The sequence below is a fragment of the Malaya genurostris genome, chromosome 2, assembly GCF_030247185.1.
Source record: "Malaya genurostris strain Urasoe2022 chromosome 2, Malgen_1.1, whole genome shotgun sequence".
In the NCBI taxonomy this organism is placed as follows: Eukaryota; Metazoa; Arthropoda; class Insecta; order Diptera; family Culicidae; genus Malaya; species Malaya genurostris.
In genome coordinates, this window is record NC_080571.1 from 152,466,394 (window position 1) to 152,485,598 (window position 19,205).

A 19,205-nucleotide genomic window follows, 5' to 3' on the forward strand; every position below is an offset into this window, starting at 1 on the left:
AACTATTCGATTTTAATATGTCGTCAACCGTGTTTCATAAACGTTTACTTGACAATTTCCACATAGTGAATAGCGATAGTTAGGTTTAGTTTTTAAATTTTAATTGTTTGCTTTTATTCATTAAGACAACATATGTCAGATGAAGTTATACAAATATACAAATATACAAATATACAAATATATATATATATATATATATATATATATATATATATATATATATATATATATATATATATATATATATATATATATATATATATATATATATATATATATATATATATATATATATATATATATATATATATATATCACTCACATACAAGCCCAATTAAACCACTTTTACAGTAGATTATATACACAACATACTACAACATACACTATCCATTAATAATGTTAGGGAGCCAGTTCAATGACATTTGAATGACTACACTACTTTACACCATTCAACCAAAAGGTGGGTAATGTAGCATGATAATATTGACCTGACTAACCCAAAAAAAAATACTTTCCCACATTCCACGATCTCTAACCAATCCTTCTCTGATCACAGGTCATAAACTAAAACCGAACATGCACCAAAATCCCAAACACCAATCCTTCTATCCTTTATCCTTCAAGTACCATGCATCCAAATTTGTAACAGATCGTAAAACACCTGAATGCTCGTTACATTTCCGAAGAGAAAACCATATGGCTCACACTAAGTTCCCATGCTAGCCAGCCGTGTTGCAACATACGCTGCACACAGCGAGTAAGCAAGTTTCCCACGCTATCTGCCTAGGCGAAATTTCTTTCCCTTGCTTAATGCGCTATAGGTTCAATCACCTTCTTTGTATTGATACACCAATCGACACTCTCTTTCTCTTTCTCCTCTCTCCCGCTAACAATTTATTTAACGAAAGAATTGTAACTGGCTCCTCTCACCTTTATGTACATTATAGAACACAAGAACTTTTGAATAAACCAATTCTAGATGAACAACCAAACTTAACGGTTGTGGACTTTCAATGCAGAAGAAAAGTCCCAGAGCATGGCCAAAAATAAACTTAGAACTTGCCTTCAAAGATATGTACTGTCTCAAATCACTGTATGTTTCAGTCGCTCGCAGCATCTTAGAATATTCCTCTCCAGTATGGTCACCGTATCACAGCGTGCATATCAAGAGAACTGAACACTTGCAAAGGTTTTTTATACGTTACACTTTACGTCTGTTACCTTGGTCCGATCCAGTTAAGCTTTCTCCCTGTGAGGATCGTAGTCGACTTATTCAACTGCCAACTCTGGAAATGTTGCAGCGGTTTCTAATTTTCGACATTTTAAGCAACACTGACTGCGCAGAACTGCAGGAGAAATGACAATTTCATACTCCACTAAGACGAACCCGTCGTACGGAACTCTTTCGATTTACAACTCACCGCACCCAATGTGGACGAAACAACCCACTGGATGCCACTGAATTTTTGCGCTTATTTATTGATGATTGAAATTCTAAATGTTTGATATTATAATATTTTTGTATCATGTATCATAGTGTCTAAAAATGTGTTCAGATTAAGAAGTATGTGCGATCGATAATTTATCGAAGACCGAAATATACAAATACAAATTAATGTTATTAATACTACTCTTATTATTATTATTATTATTATTATTATTATTAATATTATTATTATTATTATTATTATTATTATTATTATTATTATTATTATTATTATTATTATTATTATTATTATTATTATTATTATTATTATTATTATTATTATTATTATTATTATTATTATTATTATTATTATTATTATTATTATTATTATTATTATTATTATTATTATTACTATAATATTTTTGTATCATTATTACTATCACTCATATTATCAATATGAATTATTATCATTAACATATCTGAGGATCAAGGGTTTTATATGTTTATATAAATGGCTATATCTGATTTTTTTTGTATTTTTCAGGTGACTGTTTTCTTCGGAAATGCGGTTATATCATTCGTTTTATCCTTTTTTGTATCGCTAGTGTTTGAAGCACCTGCTATAAAACTACTGAAAATTGCATTCAACAAAACTTGAACAAAATATTGTTGCATTAACAACAGCAACTTACTCTCTGGTGGAAAAATTTAATAAAGAAGTTTTATCAAAATGCTGTTATTGTATGAGATTAATATGAATATATATATATATATATATATATATATATATATATATATATATATATATATATATATATATATATATATATATATATATATATATATATATATATATATATATATATATATATATATATATATATATATATATATATATATATATATATATATATATATATATATGTAAATATGTATATTCATTTTAAATTGTGAACAATAAGAACAGTTTATTTGTTTTTGATACTTTAATTAATATTATCACAAACATCGGTTGTTGTTTAACCGAACGGACGTCTTATCCATTTGCGCTATTCGAGAGTCAAACCGTTGAAGCTATTCTCTAGTATTTCTCCCTACTCGATTTTAATTGTGCCGCGCCGCGTGTTTAATTTTCGAAATGAGGCGAGAATACACTTTTAAGATCGACTATCCGGCTTTTTCCGTGAAGCCGACGTTCGAAAACGTGCATGCTTTTTGCCGTACAGTGCTGGGCTTGAAGAAAGGAGATGTGAAGAGACTGCAGTGCCACCGAGGTGGAGCGTGTGCTTTCATAAAGGTCAGTGACCTAGAGATAACACAAAGAGTTGTCGACGATCACGACGAAAAACATGAAGTGGGACTAAAGGGGAAAAAGTACAAATTCCGTATAACATTGGAGGATGGAAGTGTCGAAGTGAAGGTGCACGACCTCCCCGAAGACATGACCGAAGATTAAATCGTGAAATTTTTGAGCGCGTTCGGTGAAGTGCTATAAATTCGTGAACTGACATGGAGTGAAGGCTTCGACTTCGGGGGAGTTCCACTCGGAGTTTGGTCTGCCCTGATGATCGTTATACGAAACATTGATTCATGGGTTACGATCGACGGAGAGCAAGCGTTCGTTGTATACAAGGGACAGCTGCAGTCATGCCGACACTCCAAGGTGCAGTCACACACAGGATATTCCTGTGTCAAAAATAAGAAACTGCCCATTTACCCACTATAAACCGTTTGAAATGTTGGCTATTCAACGAAACGTCTCTCACACGTTTATGAGGAAAAATGAAACGTACGTAGCAGGGGAACCAATATTGATATTCCATTTAGGAGAGAGACGAAGGAAAAAATCGTCATAACTAAGCTACAGACAGAGCGGGAAGGAATTATCGAGTATCCACATGCCATCGAGGCACAGATAACAAATTATTTCTCTTCTCTCTACTCCGAAGAAGCAATCGATGAAAACAAGAAAATGACTTTATCTCAGATAGAGTCATATCACCTAATGATCCACTGTACGAGGCATGCATGGACGAAATCACCACAGCAGAAATATTAGCAGCAATACGAACTAGTGCACCCAAGAAATCTTCCGGGTGCGATGGCATCCCGAAAAAAATCTACCTGCGCGTGTTTGACGTCATCCACCGAGAGCTCAATCTGCTGCTGAACGAAGCCCTTACTGGTGATCTACCCGCTGCGTTCGTAGAGAGCATCATCGTGTTGGCTAAAAAGAGAGGAGGAGACAATACAGTCCGATCGTATCGCCCGATTTCGCTTCTAAACAGCGATTACAAGTTGTTCTCCCGCATACTGAAAACCCGATTAGAGCAAGTAATGACGGCCCACCACATTCTGAGCGACGGACAGAACTCAGAACGAAACATGTTTCAAGCCACTCTTGCTCTGAAAGACCGAATAGCTGATTTGCGCCACCGTCGCCGTGCGAGTAAACTCATCACTTTGGATTTGGACCACGATAGAGTACGACACTCATTTCTTTTCGAAGCCATGCGCTCGCTCGGTAACAATGAGGATCTCACACAACTACTCTCTGTGATTGCAAACCGATCAACATCGCGTTTGCATATCAATGGGCATCTTTCTCGCTCGTTCGAAATACAACGTTCAGTACGTCAAGGCGATCCAATTTCAATGCATTTTTTCGAGTTGCAGTTACATCCATTGATTAAGGAGCTTAAGCGAATTTGCGGCAATGACTTGCTGGTGGCTAACGCAGATGATATTACCGTGATCGTAACATTCAACGAGCAGATAGAAGCGATGAGAGTGTTATTCGCTCGGTTCGAGATAGTTTCCGGTGCCAAACTCAACCATCGAAAATCAACTGCAGTTAACGTTGGAGACTGGGAGGGACATGAAATCAGTACCTCGTGGATACAAACAACAGATGCGGTCAAAATCCTGGGTGTTGTATTCGCGAACTCGATACGGTTGATGACGACAATGAATTGGGAGGCGATTACAAGCAAATTCGCTCAACTAATGTGGTTGCACACTCCACGGCAGCTAACACTTCACCAAAAGGTTATTCTGCTGAATACGTTTGGCATTTCAAGGATATGGTATATGTCATCGATTCTGCCACCATTTGCAGTACAAACGGCTAAAATCACGTCAACGATTGGCACTTTTCTTTGGAGAGGAATGATCGCCCGCTGCAGAGAGGAAAGCGGACTAAAGCTGCAACTACCAGCGCTGAAGTGCAAATCGCTCGCAATCAACCGGCATCTTCGTGAAATCGATTCCCTTCCCTACTATAGATCCTTAATTCACCACGCAAATCCCCGACCAGTAATTCAAGCATATCTTCCAGACCTCAAACAAATCCTCTCAAATTTATCCCAAATTCCTCATCAACTTCAACAAAACCCCTCTGCCGATCAAATCCAACGCTTTTTTGTACAACAAACCGACCTGCGACTCAGTTCCTCGAGTACGCAAAATATCTGTATGTGTGTGTGTGTATATATATATATATATATATATATATATATATATATATATATATATATATATATATATATATATATATATATATATATATATATATATATATATATATATATATATATATATGTATATATATATATATATATATATATATATATATATATATATATATATATATATATATATATATATATATATATATATATATATATATAAATATATACATTTTTTTGCACTAACTTTTCTCAGAGATGGCTGAACCGTTTTCACAAACTTAGATTCAATTGAAGGGTCTTGTAACCGCATACAAAGTTCCCGAATTCTGGCGGTTCTGGCTATCCTTATTTCCGGTTCCTGATTCCGACTGGAAATAGTGGTCATATAGTCCAAAATGGATCTCACTCACTTTTCTCAGCGATGGATTGGGCAATTTTCACCAATGATATAGGTTCAAATGAAAGGTCTCGTGATCCCATTTCGAATTCCTGAATTTCACCCGACATCAATTCCGGACATCCGGTTGCGGAATTACAGGGTAAAGATTATTAAAATATTTATACCGTTACTAAAAGCGCTGAGTAAAACACGTAAACTAATTTATAAAGTTGCCTCAAAACTATTCCAATCGATAGTCATTGTCAGTAGACGGCCAACCAAATTGATGTTGGCTTTTTTCTGATTTCCAGTATTCGATTAACGAATCGATATTGTGACTATAGACTCAAAAATGGATCCCAGTCACTTTTTTACTTACCGAAAATAATTTTGCGAAAATCCACACATTTATATATGAGAATAATGAAAAAGGCATCATTACACCGCTAACAGTGGAATAAAACAGGTTTTTTTTCATAAAGACGTTTATCTCATAGGCAATATAGTTTTTCTTCGCCGTAGCATCTACTATACATACACGAGCAGAATTCCGTTTCTAGAAATGAGCAAAACGAGTCATGATTTGGGGAAAATAATATATTTTCATGTTATGATAATACACCATGAATAAAACATCTCGGATCATCCATTTGGATTGATTTCGCTGAAATTTGAACGTAACGCACTTGACGTTGATGAGTATAACTTCGTATTTTTTACGTGATTTGATCAGAATCATTAACTTTAAAATATTATGTTTTTGAAAAACGACGACGCCTAAAATAACGTGTTTACTTGCGTTCACTGCTCCAGTTTTGATTTTGTGTTTAATAATTTAAACACTTAAACGAACGACATGAAAAAAAACATCTGTAAATCAAACCTCTTAAAAAGAAACTCTATGTCGAATTCTTTCAAATACCGCGGATTGATTTTTTCTTTCGTGTTTTCAAAACATCGTTTGCAAAATCATCTTATTTAAAATATTTATGTGAATCAATACAGCTTGTGTTGCTATATCTAAGCGTAGCGTAGTCACAGACTAACAGACAGGACACTCAAATTAGATTCTTCAATCATTTTAATGGTCTTTTCGAATATTCCTTTATTTGGGACAGTACTCACATGTGTCATGATGCCGCCTCGTTACCCTATCAAAAACATCCTGTCTGTCATCTAGACTGTGTTTATTTTTTTCATTTACCAACAGAGTTGCCATTCATACAGAATTACCTGTAATGTATTGATTTGTATACGTCCATGCGAATTTCATGCAGGATACAGATTTAATACATATGGCCAAAACTATATACATAATTGTGCCTATTTCTCATCCTCCAACGCAAGACAAAATCGAACCCGTTTTGTTACAATATTTACTTGCTTCTGGTCTGCCGCCACTTAATTTCTGGTGAAAACTACCGACACAATAAAAAATAGTCTAGATGAACAACGTTGAGTCAAATAAATGGTTACCTTCCAACATCGCGAAAAAGTTAAATATATTATCAACGTAATCCAATAATTTATTGTGACGATTCATTTTCAAATATTTTGATGAAATCAGGCATCCCTGCAAGCAGCTGATCGGTGTTGATAAACGAGGGGAAACCAACTAGTAAAAAAACTTTTACATAACACTAGGGGTGTACAGATAGTAAATAGTTCGCGCAGTACAGTATAGGCGGAACTAGTGCATCACGAAAAATTATTTTTTATAAGAATTTACTCATACTGTCATGTCTGTTAGTCTGTGGCGTAGTGTAGCCGTGCTTAGTCTCTTATGATGTCAATTTTCGGTTCATTATCTTTATGTTATCAATTCTTTATCAGCCGGTGGGTAAAACAACACGATTATTAAATATTAATACAGACTTTTAATATGCTTCAGAATCAAGTAAACATTTTCAGTAGCTCTTGCATTTCAATGTCTGCTTTTTGCCTTACCATTAATCTATTAAGCAATCTATCACATCACTTAAGGCAGAGGGTTCAAAGTGATATCCGGGTAGAAAATTGGAGTTACGAGCTTTGAAAGAAATACACTCCTCAAGTAACGCATTTTCGAACCATGATTAATTTTCATGAGAGAAGAGTTATTGCTCATGGTTTCATGAGCAGTTAAAATGATTGGTTTCATGATTTTCTAATCATGACAGCAGTAACGGATTTCTTTCCGTGTAGTACTTTAAACCTAATACATTTCGATTATCATATTTGTATGTCGGAATTCATTAGTTATTCTAAACACTGTTATCAAGCCATTTGCTACTATAAATTATATTAAAAATAAATATTTATTTTGTACATGATCTTATAACTGTTTCATGTTTGTTTCTATCAGTTCAACACTTTTATTAAATGTAAGGTAGCTGTCTATTGGTTGAAGTCATGGAAGAGGAAGAAGTCTAACATAAAATAAACATTAGATTGGAACTCCAATGAACTAAATGAAATATTAAAAAAATTCATGTAAGGAAGGTCACGACAAGCAAGAATGTCGCGAACTGGGACATTGGATAATCTAACTCTACAGTGACATTGGATAATCTACAGGAAATTTGGTGCCCGGGGCAAAATAAGAGATTTTCCGCTGGTTTAGTGAGCAAAAAAAAACAAAGCTTGAACTCCATCTCCGGAAAGATGACTTTGGCGAGCAAAAAAAAGGTTAAATGGATTGGTTTGCCGCCCCTTTAAAAACGCTGCGCCGGAGGCGAGTGCCCCCTTGGGATTTCCATCGAGCGTAGGTGATCCGGGATTCCATGCACTTCGCACTGCGTAGATGTGTCGAAAAATAAAGTTGAGTCAGGGACATTTAGGAGGATGACACGGATAGGATCTTATTACGTATGTTTTGGTTAAACACTACAGGGTCCGGCACTCGAAGTGTAACCAACTTCAGATCGCTCGCGCAGCTGACGCACGGGCATCAGCTCTCTAGAAATTTGCTAAATGACAGTTCGGAGTTGTATTGTTTACAAGCGCAAGAAAGCATTTTGCCAAAAGTGAAAGCGAAAAAAAAATCAGTGATGGATTTAAAACGTAATAGTGTGATTGCTTTATATTTAGATGGAAAATCACAACCAGCGATTGTTCGTGAGCTCAAACACCTTAAAGTGAATAAAGTTTTTGTTTATCGCACCATAACTCGTTACAATAATACTGGTAGCATCGCAAACGTCATGGAGGTGGTCATCAAAAGACTGCAACGTCACGTGAGATGGTTCAAAAAGTGAAGAAGCGACTTGAACGAAATCCTCGACGAAGTGCCAATCAAATGGCAAAAGAACTGAAAATATCCGACCGTAGCATCCGCCGCATACTGAAAAATGATCTGAAGGTCAAGCCTTACAAGATCCAAAAGGCGCATGATCTCACACCGAAGCAGCAACAAGTTAGACTTGAGAGAGCAAAGAAGTTGCTTCGTTTGGCCGAAAGCGGTCAATTTCCGAACATTGTATTTTCTGACGAGAAAATTTTTCCAATTGAGCAATTCGTAAACTCTCAAAACGATAGGGTTTACTTGACGGACCGTTCATACGAGAATTTGAGTCACCGATTGGCCACCAGGAGGCAGCACCCGCAACAGATAATGGTTTGGGCCGCTGTAACCGCTGATGGGCGCTCTCCAATCGTTTTCATCGAGCCTGGCGTCAAGGTAAAAGCGACATATTATCGGGAAAGTGTTCTGGAGGTTGCTTCGAAACCGTGGGCAGACAAACATTTCGGTGGCAGACCATGGACGTTTCAGCAGGACTCGGCACCGTCTCACAAAGCTCGAGTGAACCAAGAATGGCAACGTTCCGAACTTCATGACGTCCACACAATGGCTCTGGAATTCACCAGATGCGAATCCAATGGATTATTCTCTTTGGGCCATTTTGGAGAGCAAAGTCCGAACTAAAAGATACACCAGTCTCGAGGCGCTGAAAAAAGTTATTGTCCGCGGGTGGGCCAAAATACCTGCAAGTCACATTCGGGCAGCTTGGGATTCATTTTTTGACCGTCTCAAGGCCATAGTCAAGGCAAAAGGTGGTCATATCGAGCAAAAGTGAATTGATTCTGAATTTTGTATTATTTTTACACATTTTGTACTTTAAATTAAGTAAAAGCAATTTTCGAAACTGAATTTATGGTTTTAACCACGCAAAAGGTGCACTCTCCGTCGCTGCTGGTTGATGGTTCAACTCCCACGACGTCTGCTTCCACCGAACGCACGAAAAGAAATGATCGATTTTCGACCACGGTTTTCCTTTTATACGCACTCAGTTGAAGATATGTGCCTGACTGCCTCAAAATCGTCGTCCTTGCGCGAAAAATCCAAGCGAAAGTAAAGAGTTTTCCGCATTATTTTCAAATTTTGAGAAAACTTAATTTTTGAGTTGTTTGTAGTTATCTAACATTGTTCAAAATATTATCCTAAATTCCTGATCATACTTTTGATGAAATGGTGAAAGAATTATGTTGCTACCATTAATACAAGTCGAGATATTCACGATTAAGTTCTGCCCATTCTTCCATATGGCTAATTTTGAAGAGGCACCCCATAGTAAAGTAAGTCGTATTCACGACAAAACCCATAAAAATCACCCCGATACGAAAACCTAGAAACATGTCTTGAAATCCCAGAAACCCGCTTGAAACATAAACTTCACCTACATGAAGAAATTAAAGTGTCAGCACTTACTTCGACTCAACGAAAACACCGCGACCAATATATAAGGAAGCGTCATGTTGCAAATCGTTAAGTCACCCAAAACAAAAACAGCTATGTCATTTCCCTTCTCTTCACGTCCCACACCTTTCTCAATCAAGTGCCATACGACATGACCTAGAATAACAGTAACCCAGGAAAACACTGACTCGAACCGACACTCACGAGAGTTTAACCTGACTACTCTCACCCTCTCCTCTCTGTATCACACTGACACACTTGTCTAGAAACATAACTCACTCTCTCCTACTCAAATCATACAATGGCCGAGACATGCCATTGGTTAAATCAGATTTACGCTGCGCGTTCTAACTCCTCCCCCCGGATTTTTAGTAATCCATACTGTAAAACTCAATTAGCTAAGTTAGGAGAGGATAGGATATAAATAAGCGATTAATTTAAATAAAAGGCATTCTTAAACGCATTCTAAAACGACAGCGTTTCGATGTTGTGTAAAAAGAAATATCCATAGTGGATAAGGCTATCAAATAGCGACCGAGAATTTTCCGACTGGTGATTCCGTGGTGTACAGGTTATAAGATTTCTTCCCTGAACTTATGAAACTATTCGGTATCAGTTAAAGTGCTATCGACTGTTTTATACGTGTATGTGATAAGGCGAAAACAACCAAAGGAATAAATTCTAACGAAACAATGATCAGGATTCGAAATTCGGAACAGTGCAAAAGTGCCTATTTTTTCCAAGGAAGTTACTACTGATTCAAAGAAATTGACTTATAAAATAGTTGAATACCTGGAAAAGGTGTTCCTGGCATTCCACAGTGGTAGCAACAAGATCCAATTATTGGTGATTTGGTGAAGTGTGCAATTTGGCTTTCTGTAAACAAATTTCCAAACGAAAGCTTAGGACCCAGAACCTGGTCCCAGTCAGCCATTCAAAATTGAAGGAAATCAAAACCGAACGAAATGTGCGCCGTAATAAATAAAGTTGTGCATCTACCAAACGAAATGTGCGCGTAATAAACAAAGTTGTGCAGCTACCGAACTTGGAATTTGGAATCTACCGAACTCAGCTAAATTAGAAGCGGACAGCAACCGAGAGATGGAAAATTTGCAGTCAACAAATCAAAGGTACTTAGCTTAAGTAAGATTAGGGACCTCTAGAAAATTTTTAATAGAATAAATAACACAAATATTAAAATAAAGTTTAAGATGGGTTGGTTTTCGTCAGACGAAACCATCAACAACACAATAGTCCCACAACAGAGAGAAACCGAAGGCATCGCGCTTTGTGCCCTGGTTATGATAATAGTTAGTTATGTGTTATTAAAAGGATTATTGGAATTACATAAGCAATTCACAAAAAAATTGCAATAAAGGCCGCAAGACAAATTCAAATGACCACGGTTTAAGAATATCAAAAACAAAAAATAGGGAAAAAATTTTTTATGACAAATGGCCCTTAAGGGTTCAAGAAAGATTAATCAAAATCAAAACAAGAAAAGAGGAAAAACGCAAACAGGCGATTCCCGACAAACACACATGTGGTTACGCATGTGTATTCATGTCTAGAAAATTACATACCATAGCCTAAAAATGTGAAAGGAACGATTTTTCCTTTAAAAAAAAATTTATATATATACATACACTGAGGTCTTTTTTATGCGGCCTTTTTTTATGCGGTTTTTTTTACGCGACTTTTTTTATGCGAATTTTCAGAGTTATGCGGTTTTTTTTATGCGAAGTTTCAGAGTTAGGCGGTTTTTTTTATGCGAATTTTCAGAGTTATGCGGTTTGCCCTTCTGCGGTCTTTTTTTATGCGAAGTTTCAGAGTTATGCGGTTTTTTTTATGCGGTTTTTTTTTATGCGGTACGTAAATTCGCATAAAAAAAGACTTCAGTATATATATATATATATATATATATATATATATAATAAAAATTTTTATATAAATGTTTATCCATTTTCAAGCTAAAATGAAATGCAAAAATATAAAGAGCTAGATAAAACTCCATACTTACGTAAAGAAGTCTACCAACACAAAACTATCAGAAAAATTACTTGAAGAAAAATTAAATCAATGTCAGGAATCAAAAATAGACCTTGAAAATTTATTTATAAAGGAACAAGAAATCATTGACGATAAGACTTTCCACAACTTAGTAAAAAATACGAGACTGTGGACAGACGAAATTTGCGAAATAATAAAATTTAAAATCACACGCATTAGAGCAACCAAAAACGACACAATGACGCAAACAACAGCAACACCGTTTGACTTACGTCAGGCGACAGCTCTTATTCAACCTTACGACGGTTCTCCCGAGAACCTAGACGCATTTATTGACTCAGCTAGATTGCTGAATGAGTTAGTTCTGCCAGACCATATGGCCATGGCAATAAAATTTCTAAAAACCAGACTGTCCGGAAAAGCCAGACAAGGCATCCCTAAAACAGTCAATACAATCAATAATCTGATACAACTAGTCGAGGAAAGGTGTAAAATCACGACCACTCCCGAAGTATTATAGCGAAAATAAACACCTTAAAACAGAAAAACTCAATAAACAGTTTCTGCGAGGAAGTTTGTTTTTTTTTTCAATTATATAATTTATTAAGGCACACTGCTTAAGCTCTAAGATGCCAAGGGCTTTTTCTATTTTTAATTAACAAATAACTTAAAACTAGGATAGTATATTAAGATAATGTAATGACTTTGGCAGATCCCGCCTTCAGCTGGCAATCGGCACCGGCCGGCGTACTGAATGTAACACGTTGGTAAGTATCTTGGTATTAGCCGTTTTTTTCTGTCCGTGTAGGTTCGCGGGGAACACGGGGATGCCGAAGCCTGTGGACTCGTTGATGTTTGATCCGTCAGTGTAAAACATCTTTTCACAGTTGACTGTTCTAAATTTCTTATAGAAAATATTTGGGGCCACTTGAGGGCGCACGTGATCCGGAATTCCACGAATCTCTTCTCTCATGGATGTGTCGAAAAACACAGTAGAATCAGAAGTATCCAACAAATGAGCACGGTTGGAAACAAACGAAGAAGGATTAATATTCTGAGCCATGTAATCAAAATACAAGGACATAAAACGGGTCTGAGAATTGAGCTCGACAAGCCTTTCGAAGTTTTCAATCACCATCGGATTTAAGATATCGCATCGGATTAGCAATCGATATGAGAGATCCCAGAATTGATTTTTCAACGGTAAGACGCCCGCAAGCACTTCGAGACTCATCGTATGAGTCGACTGCATGCAACCTAAGGCAATACGCAAACAACGATACTGAATTCTTTCCAGTTTAATGAAATGGGTGTTCGCGGCGGATCGGAAGCAGAAGCATCCATATTCCATTACGGACAATATCGTTGTTTGGTACAGCCTGATCAGGTCTCCTGGGTGGGCACCCCACCATGATCCGGTTATTGTACGAAGAAAGTTAATTCTCTGTTGGCATTTTTGTTTCAGATACCTAATATGACATCCCCAGGTGTCTTTGGAGTCGAACCAGACCCCGAGATATTTGAATGTGAAGACCTGGGCTATGGTTTCACCCCTTAGTTGAAGCTGTAGTTGTGCTGGTTCTCGCTTCCTTGAAAATACAACCAGCTCAGTTTTCTCCGTAGAGAAGTCGATACCAAGTTGAAGAGCCCACGTGGACAAGTTGTGGAGTGTATCTTGTAATGGTCCTTGCAGATCGGCAGTTTTGGATCCTATAATGGACACAACGCTGTCGTCGGCAAGTTGTCTTAGCGTGCAAGATGTGTTGATATATTCATCGATATCTTTTACGTAAAAATTGTATAAAAGGGGGCTTAAGCATGAGCCCTGAGGAAGACCCATGTAGCTAAATCGTATTGTCGACAAATCACCATGTGCGAAATACATGTGTTTCTCGGACAATAGATTATATAAAAAGGTGTTCAAAACCGGCGAAAGACCATGCTGGTGCAGCTTATTAGATAGGATATTTATAGAAACTGAATCAAAAGCCCCCTTGATGTCTAGAAATACTGATGCCGTTTGTTCTTTACGAGCAAATGCCATTTGAATTTCTGTTGAGAGCAACGCAAGACAATAGTTCGTTCCTTTACCCCTGCGGAAACCAAATTGTGTATCTGAAAGAAAGCCATTAGTTTCGACCCAATTGTCTAGACGGAAGAGAATCATTTTTTCGAACAACTTCCGGATACAGGAAAGCATAGCAATCGGCCGATACGAATTGTGATCGGAGGCTGGTTTCCCAGGTTTTTGAATGGCGATAACTCTCACTTGTCTCCAGTCGTGTGGGACAATATTACCCTCGAGGAACTTGTTGAATAAATTCAGCAAGCGTCTTTTGGCGGTGTCAGGCAGATTCTTCAACAAGTTGAATTTGATTCTGTCTAACCCCGGGGCCTTATTGTTACATGACAAGAGCGCAAGTGAGAACTCTACCATCGAAAACGGTGTTTCGTTTGTATTTGATGTCGCGGCGCGGGAGATCTTCTGTTCCGGAACAGAGTCTGGACATACTTTTTTAGCGAAATCGAATATCCAACGGTTGGAATATTCGTCGCTTTCGTTCGTGGTGTTTTGGTTTCGCATTCGTCGGGCTGTGTTCCAAAGAGTGCTCATCGATGTTTCTTTTGTTAATCCGTCAACAAACCGTCGCCAGTAACCTAGTTTCTTTGCTTTAACTAAGTTCTTCATTTGCTTATCTAGCGCTGCGTAATTTCTATAATTATCGGGTGTTTCATATTTTCTGAACTTTTTGAATGCTAAAGATCTTTCCGCGTTCAGTGATGAGCACTCTTTGTCCCACCACAGATTGGGAGGAAGGATGTTAGTTTTCGCGCCGGGTACACGTTTCGTCTGAACTTGAATCGCGGAGTCGAGAATCAAGTCAGCCAAAAGCGTGTACTCTTCCTCCGGGGGAAGTTCTTGTGTTGTTTCCAGTTTCTCAGACATCGAATTTGCGTAATATTTCCAATCAATATTTCGTGTGAGGTCATACGAAACATTGATTGTCTCCGATGGTCTTAATCCGTTGGCGATTGAAATTACGATAGGCAGATGATCGCTACCGTGGGGATCGGGGATTACCTTCCACTTACAATCCAACCGTAGCGATGTCGAGCAAAGGGATAAATCCAGCGCACTTGGTCTTGCTGGTGGTGCAGGAATCCGTGTCATTTCTCCCGTATCCAATATTGTCATATTGAAGTTGTCACAAATATCATGGATCATAGCTGATCTGTTATCGTCATGAAGACAACCCCATCCCGTACCGTGTGAGTTAAAGTCTCCTAAAACCAACGTTGGCGCGGGAAGGAGTTCTATGATATCACTGAGCCGCTGATGCCCAACCGAGGCTCTAGGGGGAATGTAGATGGAAGCAATACAAAGGTCCTTACCTTTGATTGTAACATGACATGCGACAACTTCAATACCTGGTATCGATGGGAGGTTAATTCGATAAAAGGAATAGCACTTTTTGATTCCCAAAAGTACTCCTCCATAGGGGGTTTCTCGATCCAAACGAATAATATTAAAATTGTGGAAGTTGAGAGATATTTCAGAAGTTAACCAAGTTTCGCACAATGCAAATGCATCGCAATTCGTGGTATATAATAGATGTTTGAAGGAATCAATTTTTGGGATGATACTTCTGCAATTCCATTGTAAAACAGTGATCAAATCCTTGACCTCATTGGATAAATTAGCCATCGAAGGATACAATCGCTGAAAGAAGGGGCCATTTTACAGTCAACTGTTTCAAAAACGTCTCAGCTACGGGTACAAAGGTCAACAAAATACCTTTCAAGGGGTCAGAGATATTGAAAGATTTAAAAATCCAGGCCACTATATCAGAGAATTTAATAAATCCAGCATTTGGTTGATTCTTTGACTGGTCTTTAGGGGCAATTGAGTTTTTGTTTGTCTTAGGAAGTGTTGGAAACTCCTTATCAGATCTCAGTTTTTCTAGATCAGGAGCTATTCTTTGCTTCGGTGTTTTACTAACACTACCATTAGCTGTTACTTTTGGAGGCCCCTCAAGGGCCACCTTCGAACCCTTACTAGGTAGCTTATGAGAGGAAATATTTCTCCTTTTCCTGTTGCTACGAGGGATGGCCGAAGATGTGCCTTCGAGAGGGTCGTCTGAATCGCACTCGTCTGTTGACAAGCAAGCATAGTGATTTGCAGATGGGCTTGATGGTGTAGCACTCTTTAGCATTTCTGCAAATGTGCGCTTGGAGCGTTCCCTCAAAGAGTGCTTTAGCTTATCTCCACGCAATTTGTAGTTGGGGCATGCTGAGAGATCATGCGGACCCTCACTGCAGTAGAGACACTTTTCAATTTCTCTTCCGCAAAAGCCATCCGCATGACGCTCTCCACACTTCGAACAACGGGGCCGATTCGCACAATGGGAGGCTGTGTGTCCTAATTGCTGGCAATTAGTACAGTTCATAACCCGCGGCACGAAGAGACGTACGGGTAGACGAACCCTGTCCAATAGGACATAATTTGGCAAAGCCGAACCAGCGAAGGTCACACGATACGAGTTCGATTGAGGATAAGATTTCGGCCCATCCTCGGCGATCGATACTGAATGCAAGCGTTTGCAATCCAGTATCTTCAGATTCTTGAGTAAGGGGTTTTTGAAACCGCCAACCCCGTGCTCAAGAATATCTGCGCAAGTCAAACTTGCATCTGTGACCACGCCGTCTATTTCGACTTCGCGGGCTGGTACATATACGCGATAATCCCGCGTAAAGAGCTCATTTCGAACGATCTCATTAGCCTGCTTTAAGCTGGTCAACGAGACCCTGAGTTTGTCGGAGCGCATTTTTACTATTTGTGTGACAGTCGGGTAATGTGACGTCAGGTTCTTATTTAATGCCAATAAATTCAATGCTTTATCTTCAGATTTGGTCCGGAAGTACACCACATATGGACCGGTCGATAGCGAGGGTTCATCGGAATATTCCTTAATCCGGGGGGTTTTATTACTGTCAACAACAGGCGGATTAGGATCTGTCTTCATTTCTTCGTCTGGAGGGGGAGGACTCATTGTGCTTACTGTAGCACGAGGTTATATTTAGGCAAGTGGTAAATTATAAGAGGGATGCAACAATAAACTGTAATAAGGGCAGAATAAAGAAAAAAGCAATACTTAGCTTGTTGTACAGTTGCAAGGAACGGTCGCCAAGACCTGCTCTTGGTCGATTGCCACTTCAATTGATGCCAAAAAACCTCTACGAGGAAAAGCACAAAGCACCAGCTAACGGTTCGGTGCGAAGGTGCAAAAAAACTCACCGAGGAAAAGGCACAAATAAACTGTTTATAGTTTGTATGGACTAACGGTATCACTTCACTTCAATGTTCGATCACAATCGACACAGGCACTAAAAAAATGAAGAAGCACTATTGTCTATCACACAATATCGTCCGACCACTTTATCACACACACACACAACTGGTTTTCAATGCTAAATCCAAATCACGTCCGTTCGCTCGGAAGGTTAAAACGGCAATGATGCGAGAAAGTTGAAACCCTCTGCACGAAACTCGAAAACACTTATGTCGAGCAAAAAATCCCACTACCAGTTGCAAAATCAATGAGCACTAAGGTAGGAGTAAACGCTCTAATAAAAGGGTGTAACAACACCGAATTAAAAATAATTCTCAAAGCTGGTAATTTCAGCAGCATAAGAGAAGCAAACCAGAAAGCACAAGTGTTGGGTACAGACGAAGACACCCACTATCAAACAATGCACACACGTTTTGTTCAACAGCACCAACAACGTGTGAATAATTTTAATAGAGGGGCAAGACAATATAACGCACCCAGATATCCAGTGCAATACAATAGGTATGCACAAAAGTAATTATTTCATAATCATAGAAATAATTATAACCATAATAATTTTAATAATAATTTTAATACAAATAATCAAGAATTCCGATATGAAGGTAATATGCGGAATACAACCAATTACCGTGGAAGACCCCGCAGAAGTGGTCCATACTACGAAAATTTCCGAAGGAACGGAAATAACAGAATATTATTAACTAACGAGGAACAGACAGAAAATGCCTCACAAAACCTTAAATATACAATACCACAATACAAACAACGATATTATAAATGATAATGTAAATATAATACCACGTCAGTACGTACAATTACAAAATAATAACCAATACTTGTGGCGGAATTGCAAAACCACCACGTTTTCCACGTTAAACACTCAGAACAATTGCAATAGTACATTTCATTTCATTTCATTTCGACACAATGTAGTTACATTGTAAACGTCTTCTTGGGAATACTTTGTACGGAAATCAGCCATACATCGTAGCACATACAGCTTTATGATTTGATGCATCGGCACTTTACAAATCATAAACTTTAAATATTTTATGAGATGGACCGGTACAGCCGAAATTATGCTCGGTACCAAAAACGGTCCTCCTATCTTAAACACTTGAACTGCTTACAGCGCACAAGCAAAGTAACGCAATGAATATAAACCATTGCGCCGCTGGCGTGGATTTTCCGCCTCGCGCGAAGGAAAATAAATAACTTCAATTGTTTATTAAACACTAGCCTTCTCCATATAATCATTACCAAAACTTTTACGATATATGTAATTGTCAAGTCTCAAGACTTCTCGTCAAACTTACACGTACACAGAGAAAATTTGTACATTTTATAAAAACCAAAATGCAGAAATAAAATAGAACATTCATTCAGTAACCAAGACGGGAACTGGACTTCTTCGTTAATGAAAGAAACCTGCCACATGGCAGACCGTGACACTGTTCACCGCGCGTCAAGCTAAGTCCCAGTTAAGAAGGGACTTAGCTAAAAAATAGTGAATTTGGAAAAAAAAAAACAATCAAGTGCAACAAATATATGTGTTTCTTTCCGAACTGAAAAAATATCGAAATAATTGACAACAAAACAGTGATTTAAAATCAAAACGGAAGAAACAATCAAGTTCAACAAATATGTGTGTTACTTTCCAAACTGAAATAATATCAAAATAAATAACAACAAAACAGTGATTTAAAATCGAAACGGAAGAAACAATCAAGTTCAACAAATATGTGTGTTTCTTTCCGAACTGAAAAAATATCAAAATAAATAACACCAAAACAGTGATTTAAAATCGAAACGGAAGAAACAATCAAGTGCAACAAATATGTGTGTTACTTTCCGAACTGAAAGAATATCGAAATAAATTACACCAAGACAGTGA

The 19,205-nt window shown here is 37.8% G+C and overlaps 1 protein-coding gene across 4 annotated transcripts in view; it reads left to right on the forward strand.

The window, feature by feature from the left end:
- LOC131427593 (nose resistant to fluoxetine protein 6) overlaps positions 1 to 2,140 on the forward strand; it is a 1,835,865-nt gene extending 1,833,725 nt beyond the window's left edge. For all 4 annotated transcript variants that reach the window (XM_058590935.1, XM_058590937.1, XM_058590940.1 and 1 more), the window contains one exon: positions 1,971 to 2,140. In XM_058590935.1, the coding sequence (XP_058446918.1) occupies positions 1,971 to 2,084 (114 nt within the window). In that variant the 3' untranslated portion in view covers positions 2,085 to 2,140. The remainder of the gene's footprint in view (positions 1 to 1,970) is intronic.
- Positions 2,141 to 19,205: the final 17,065 nt, after the last annotated feature.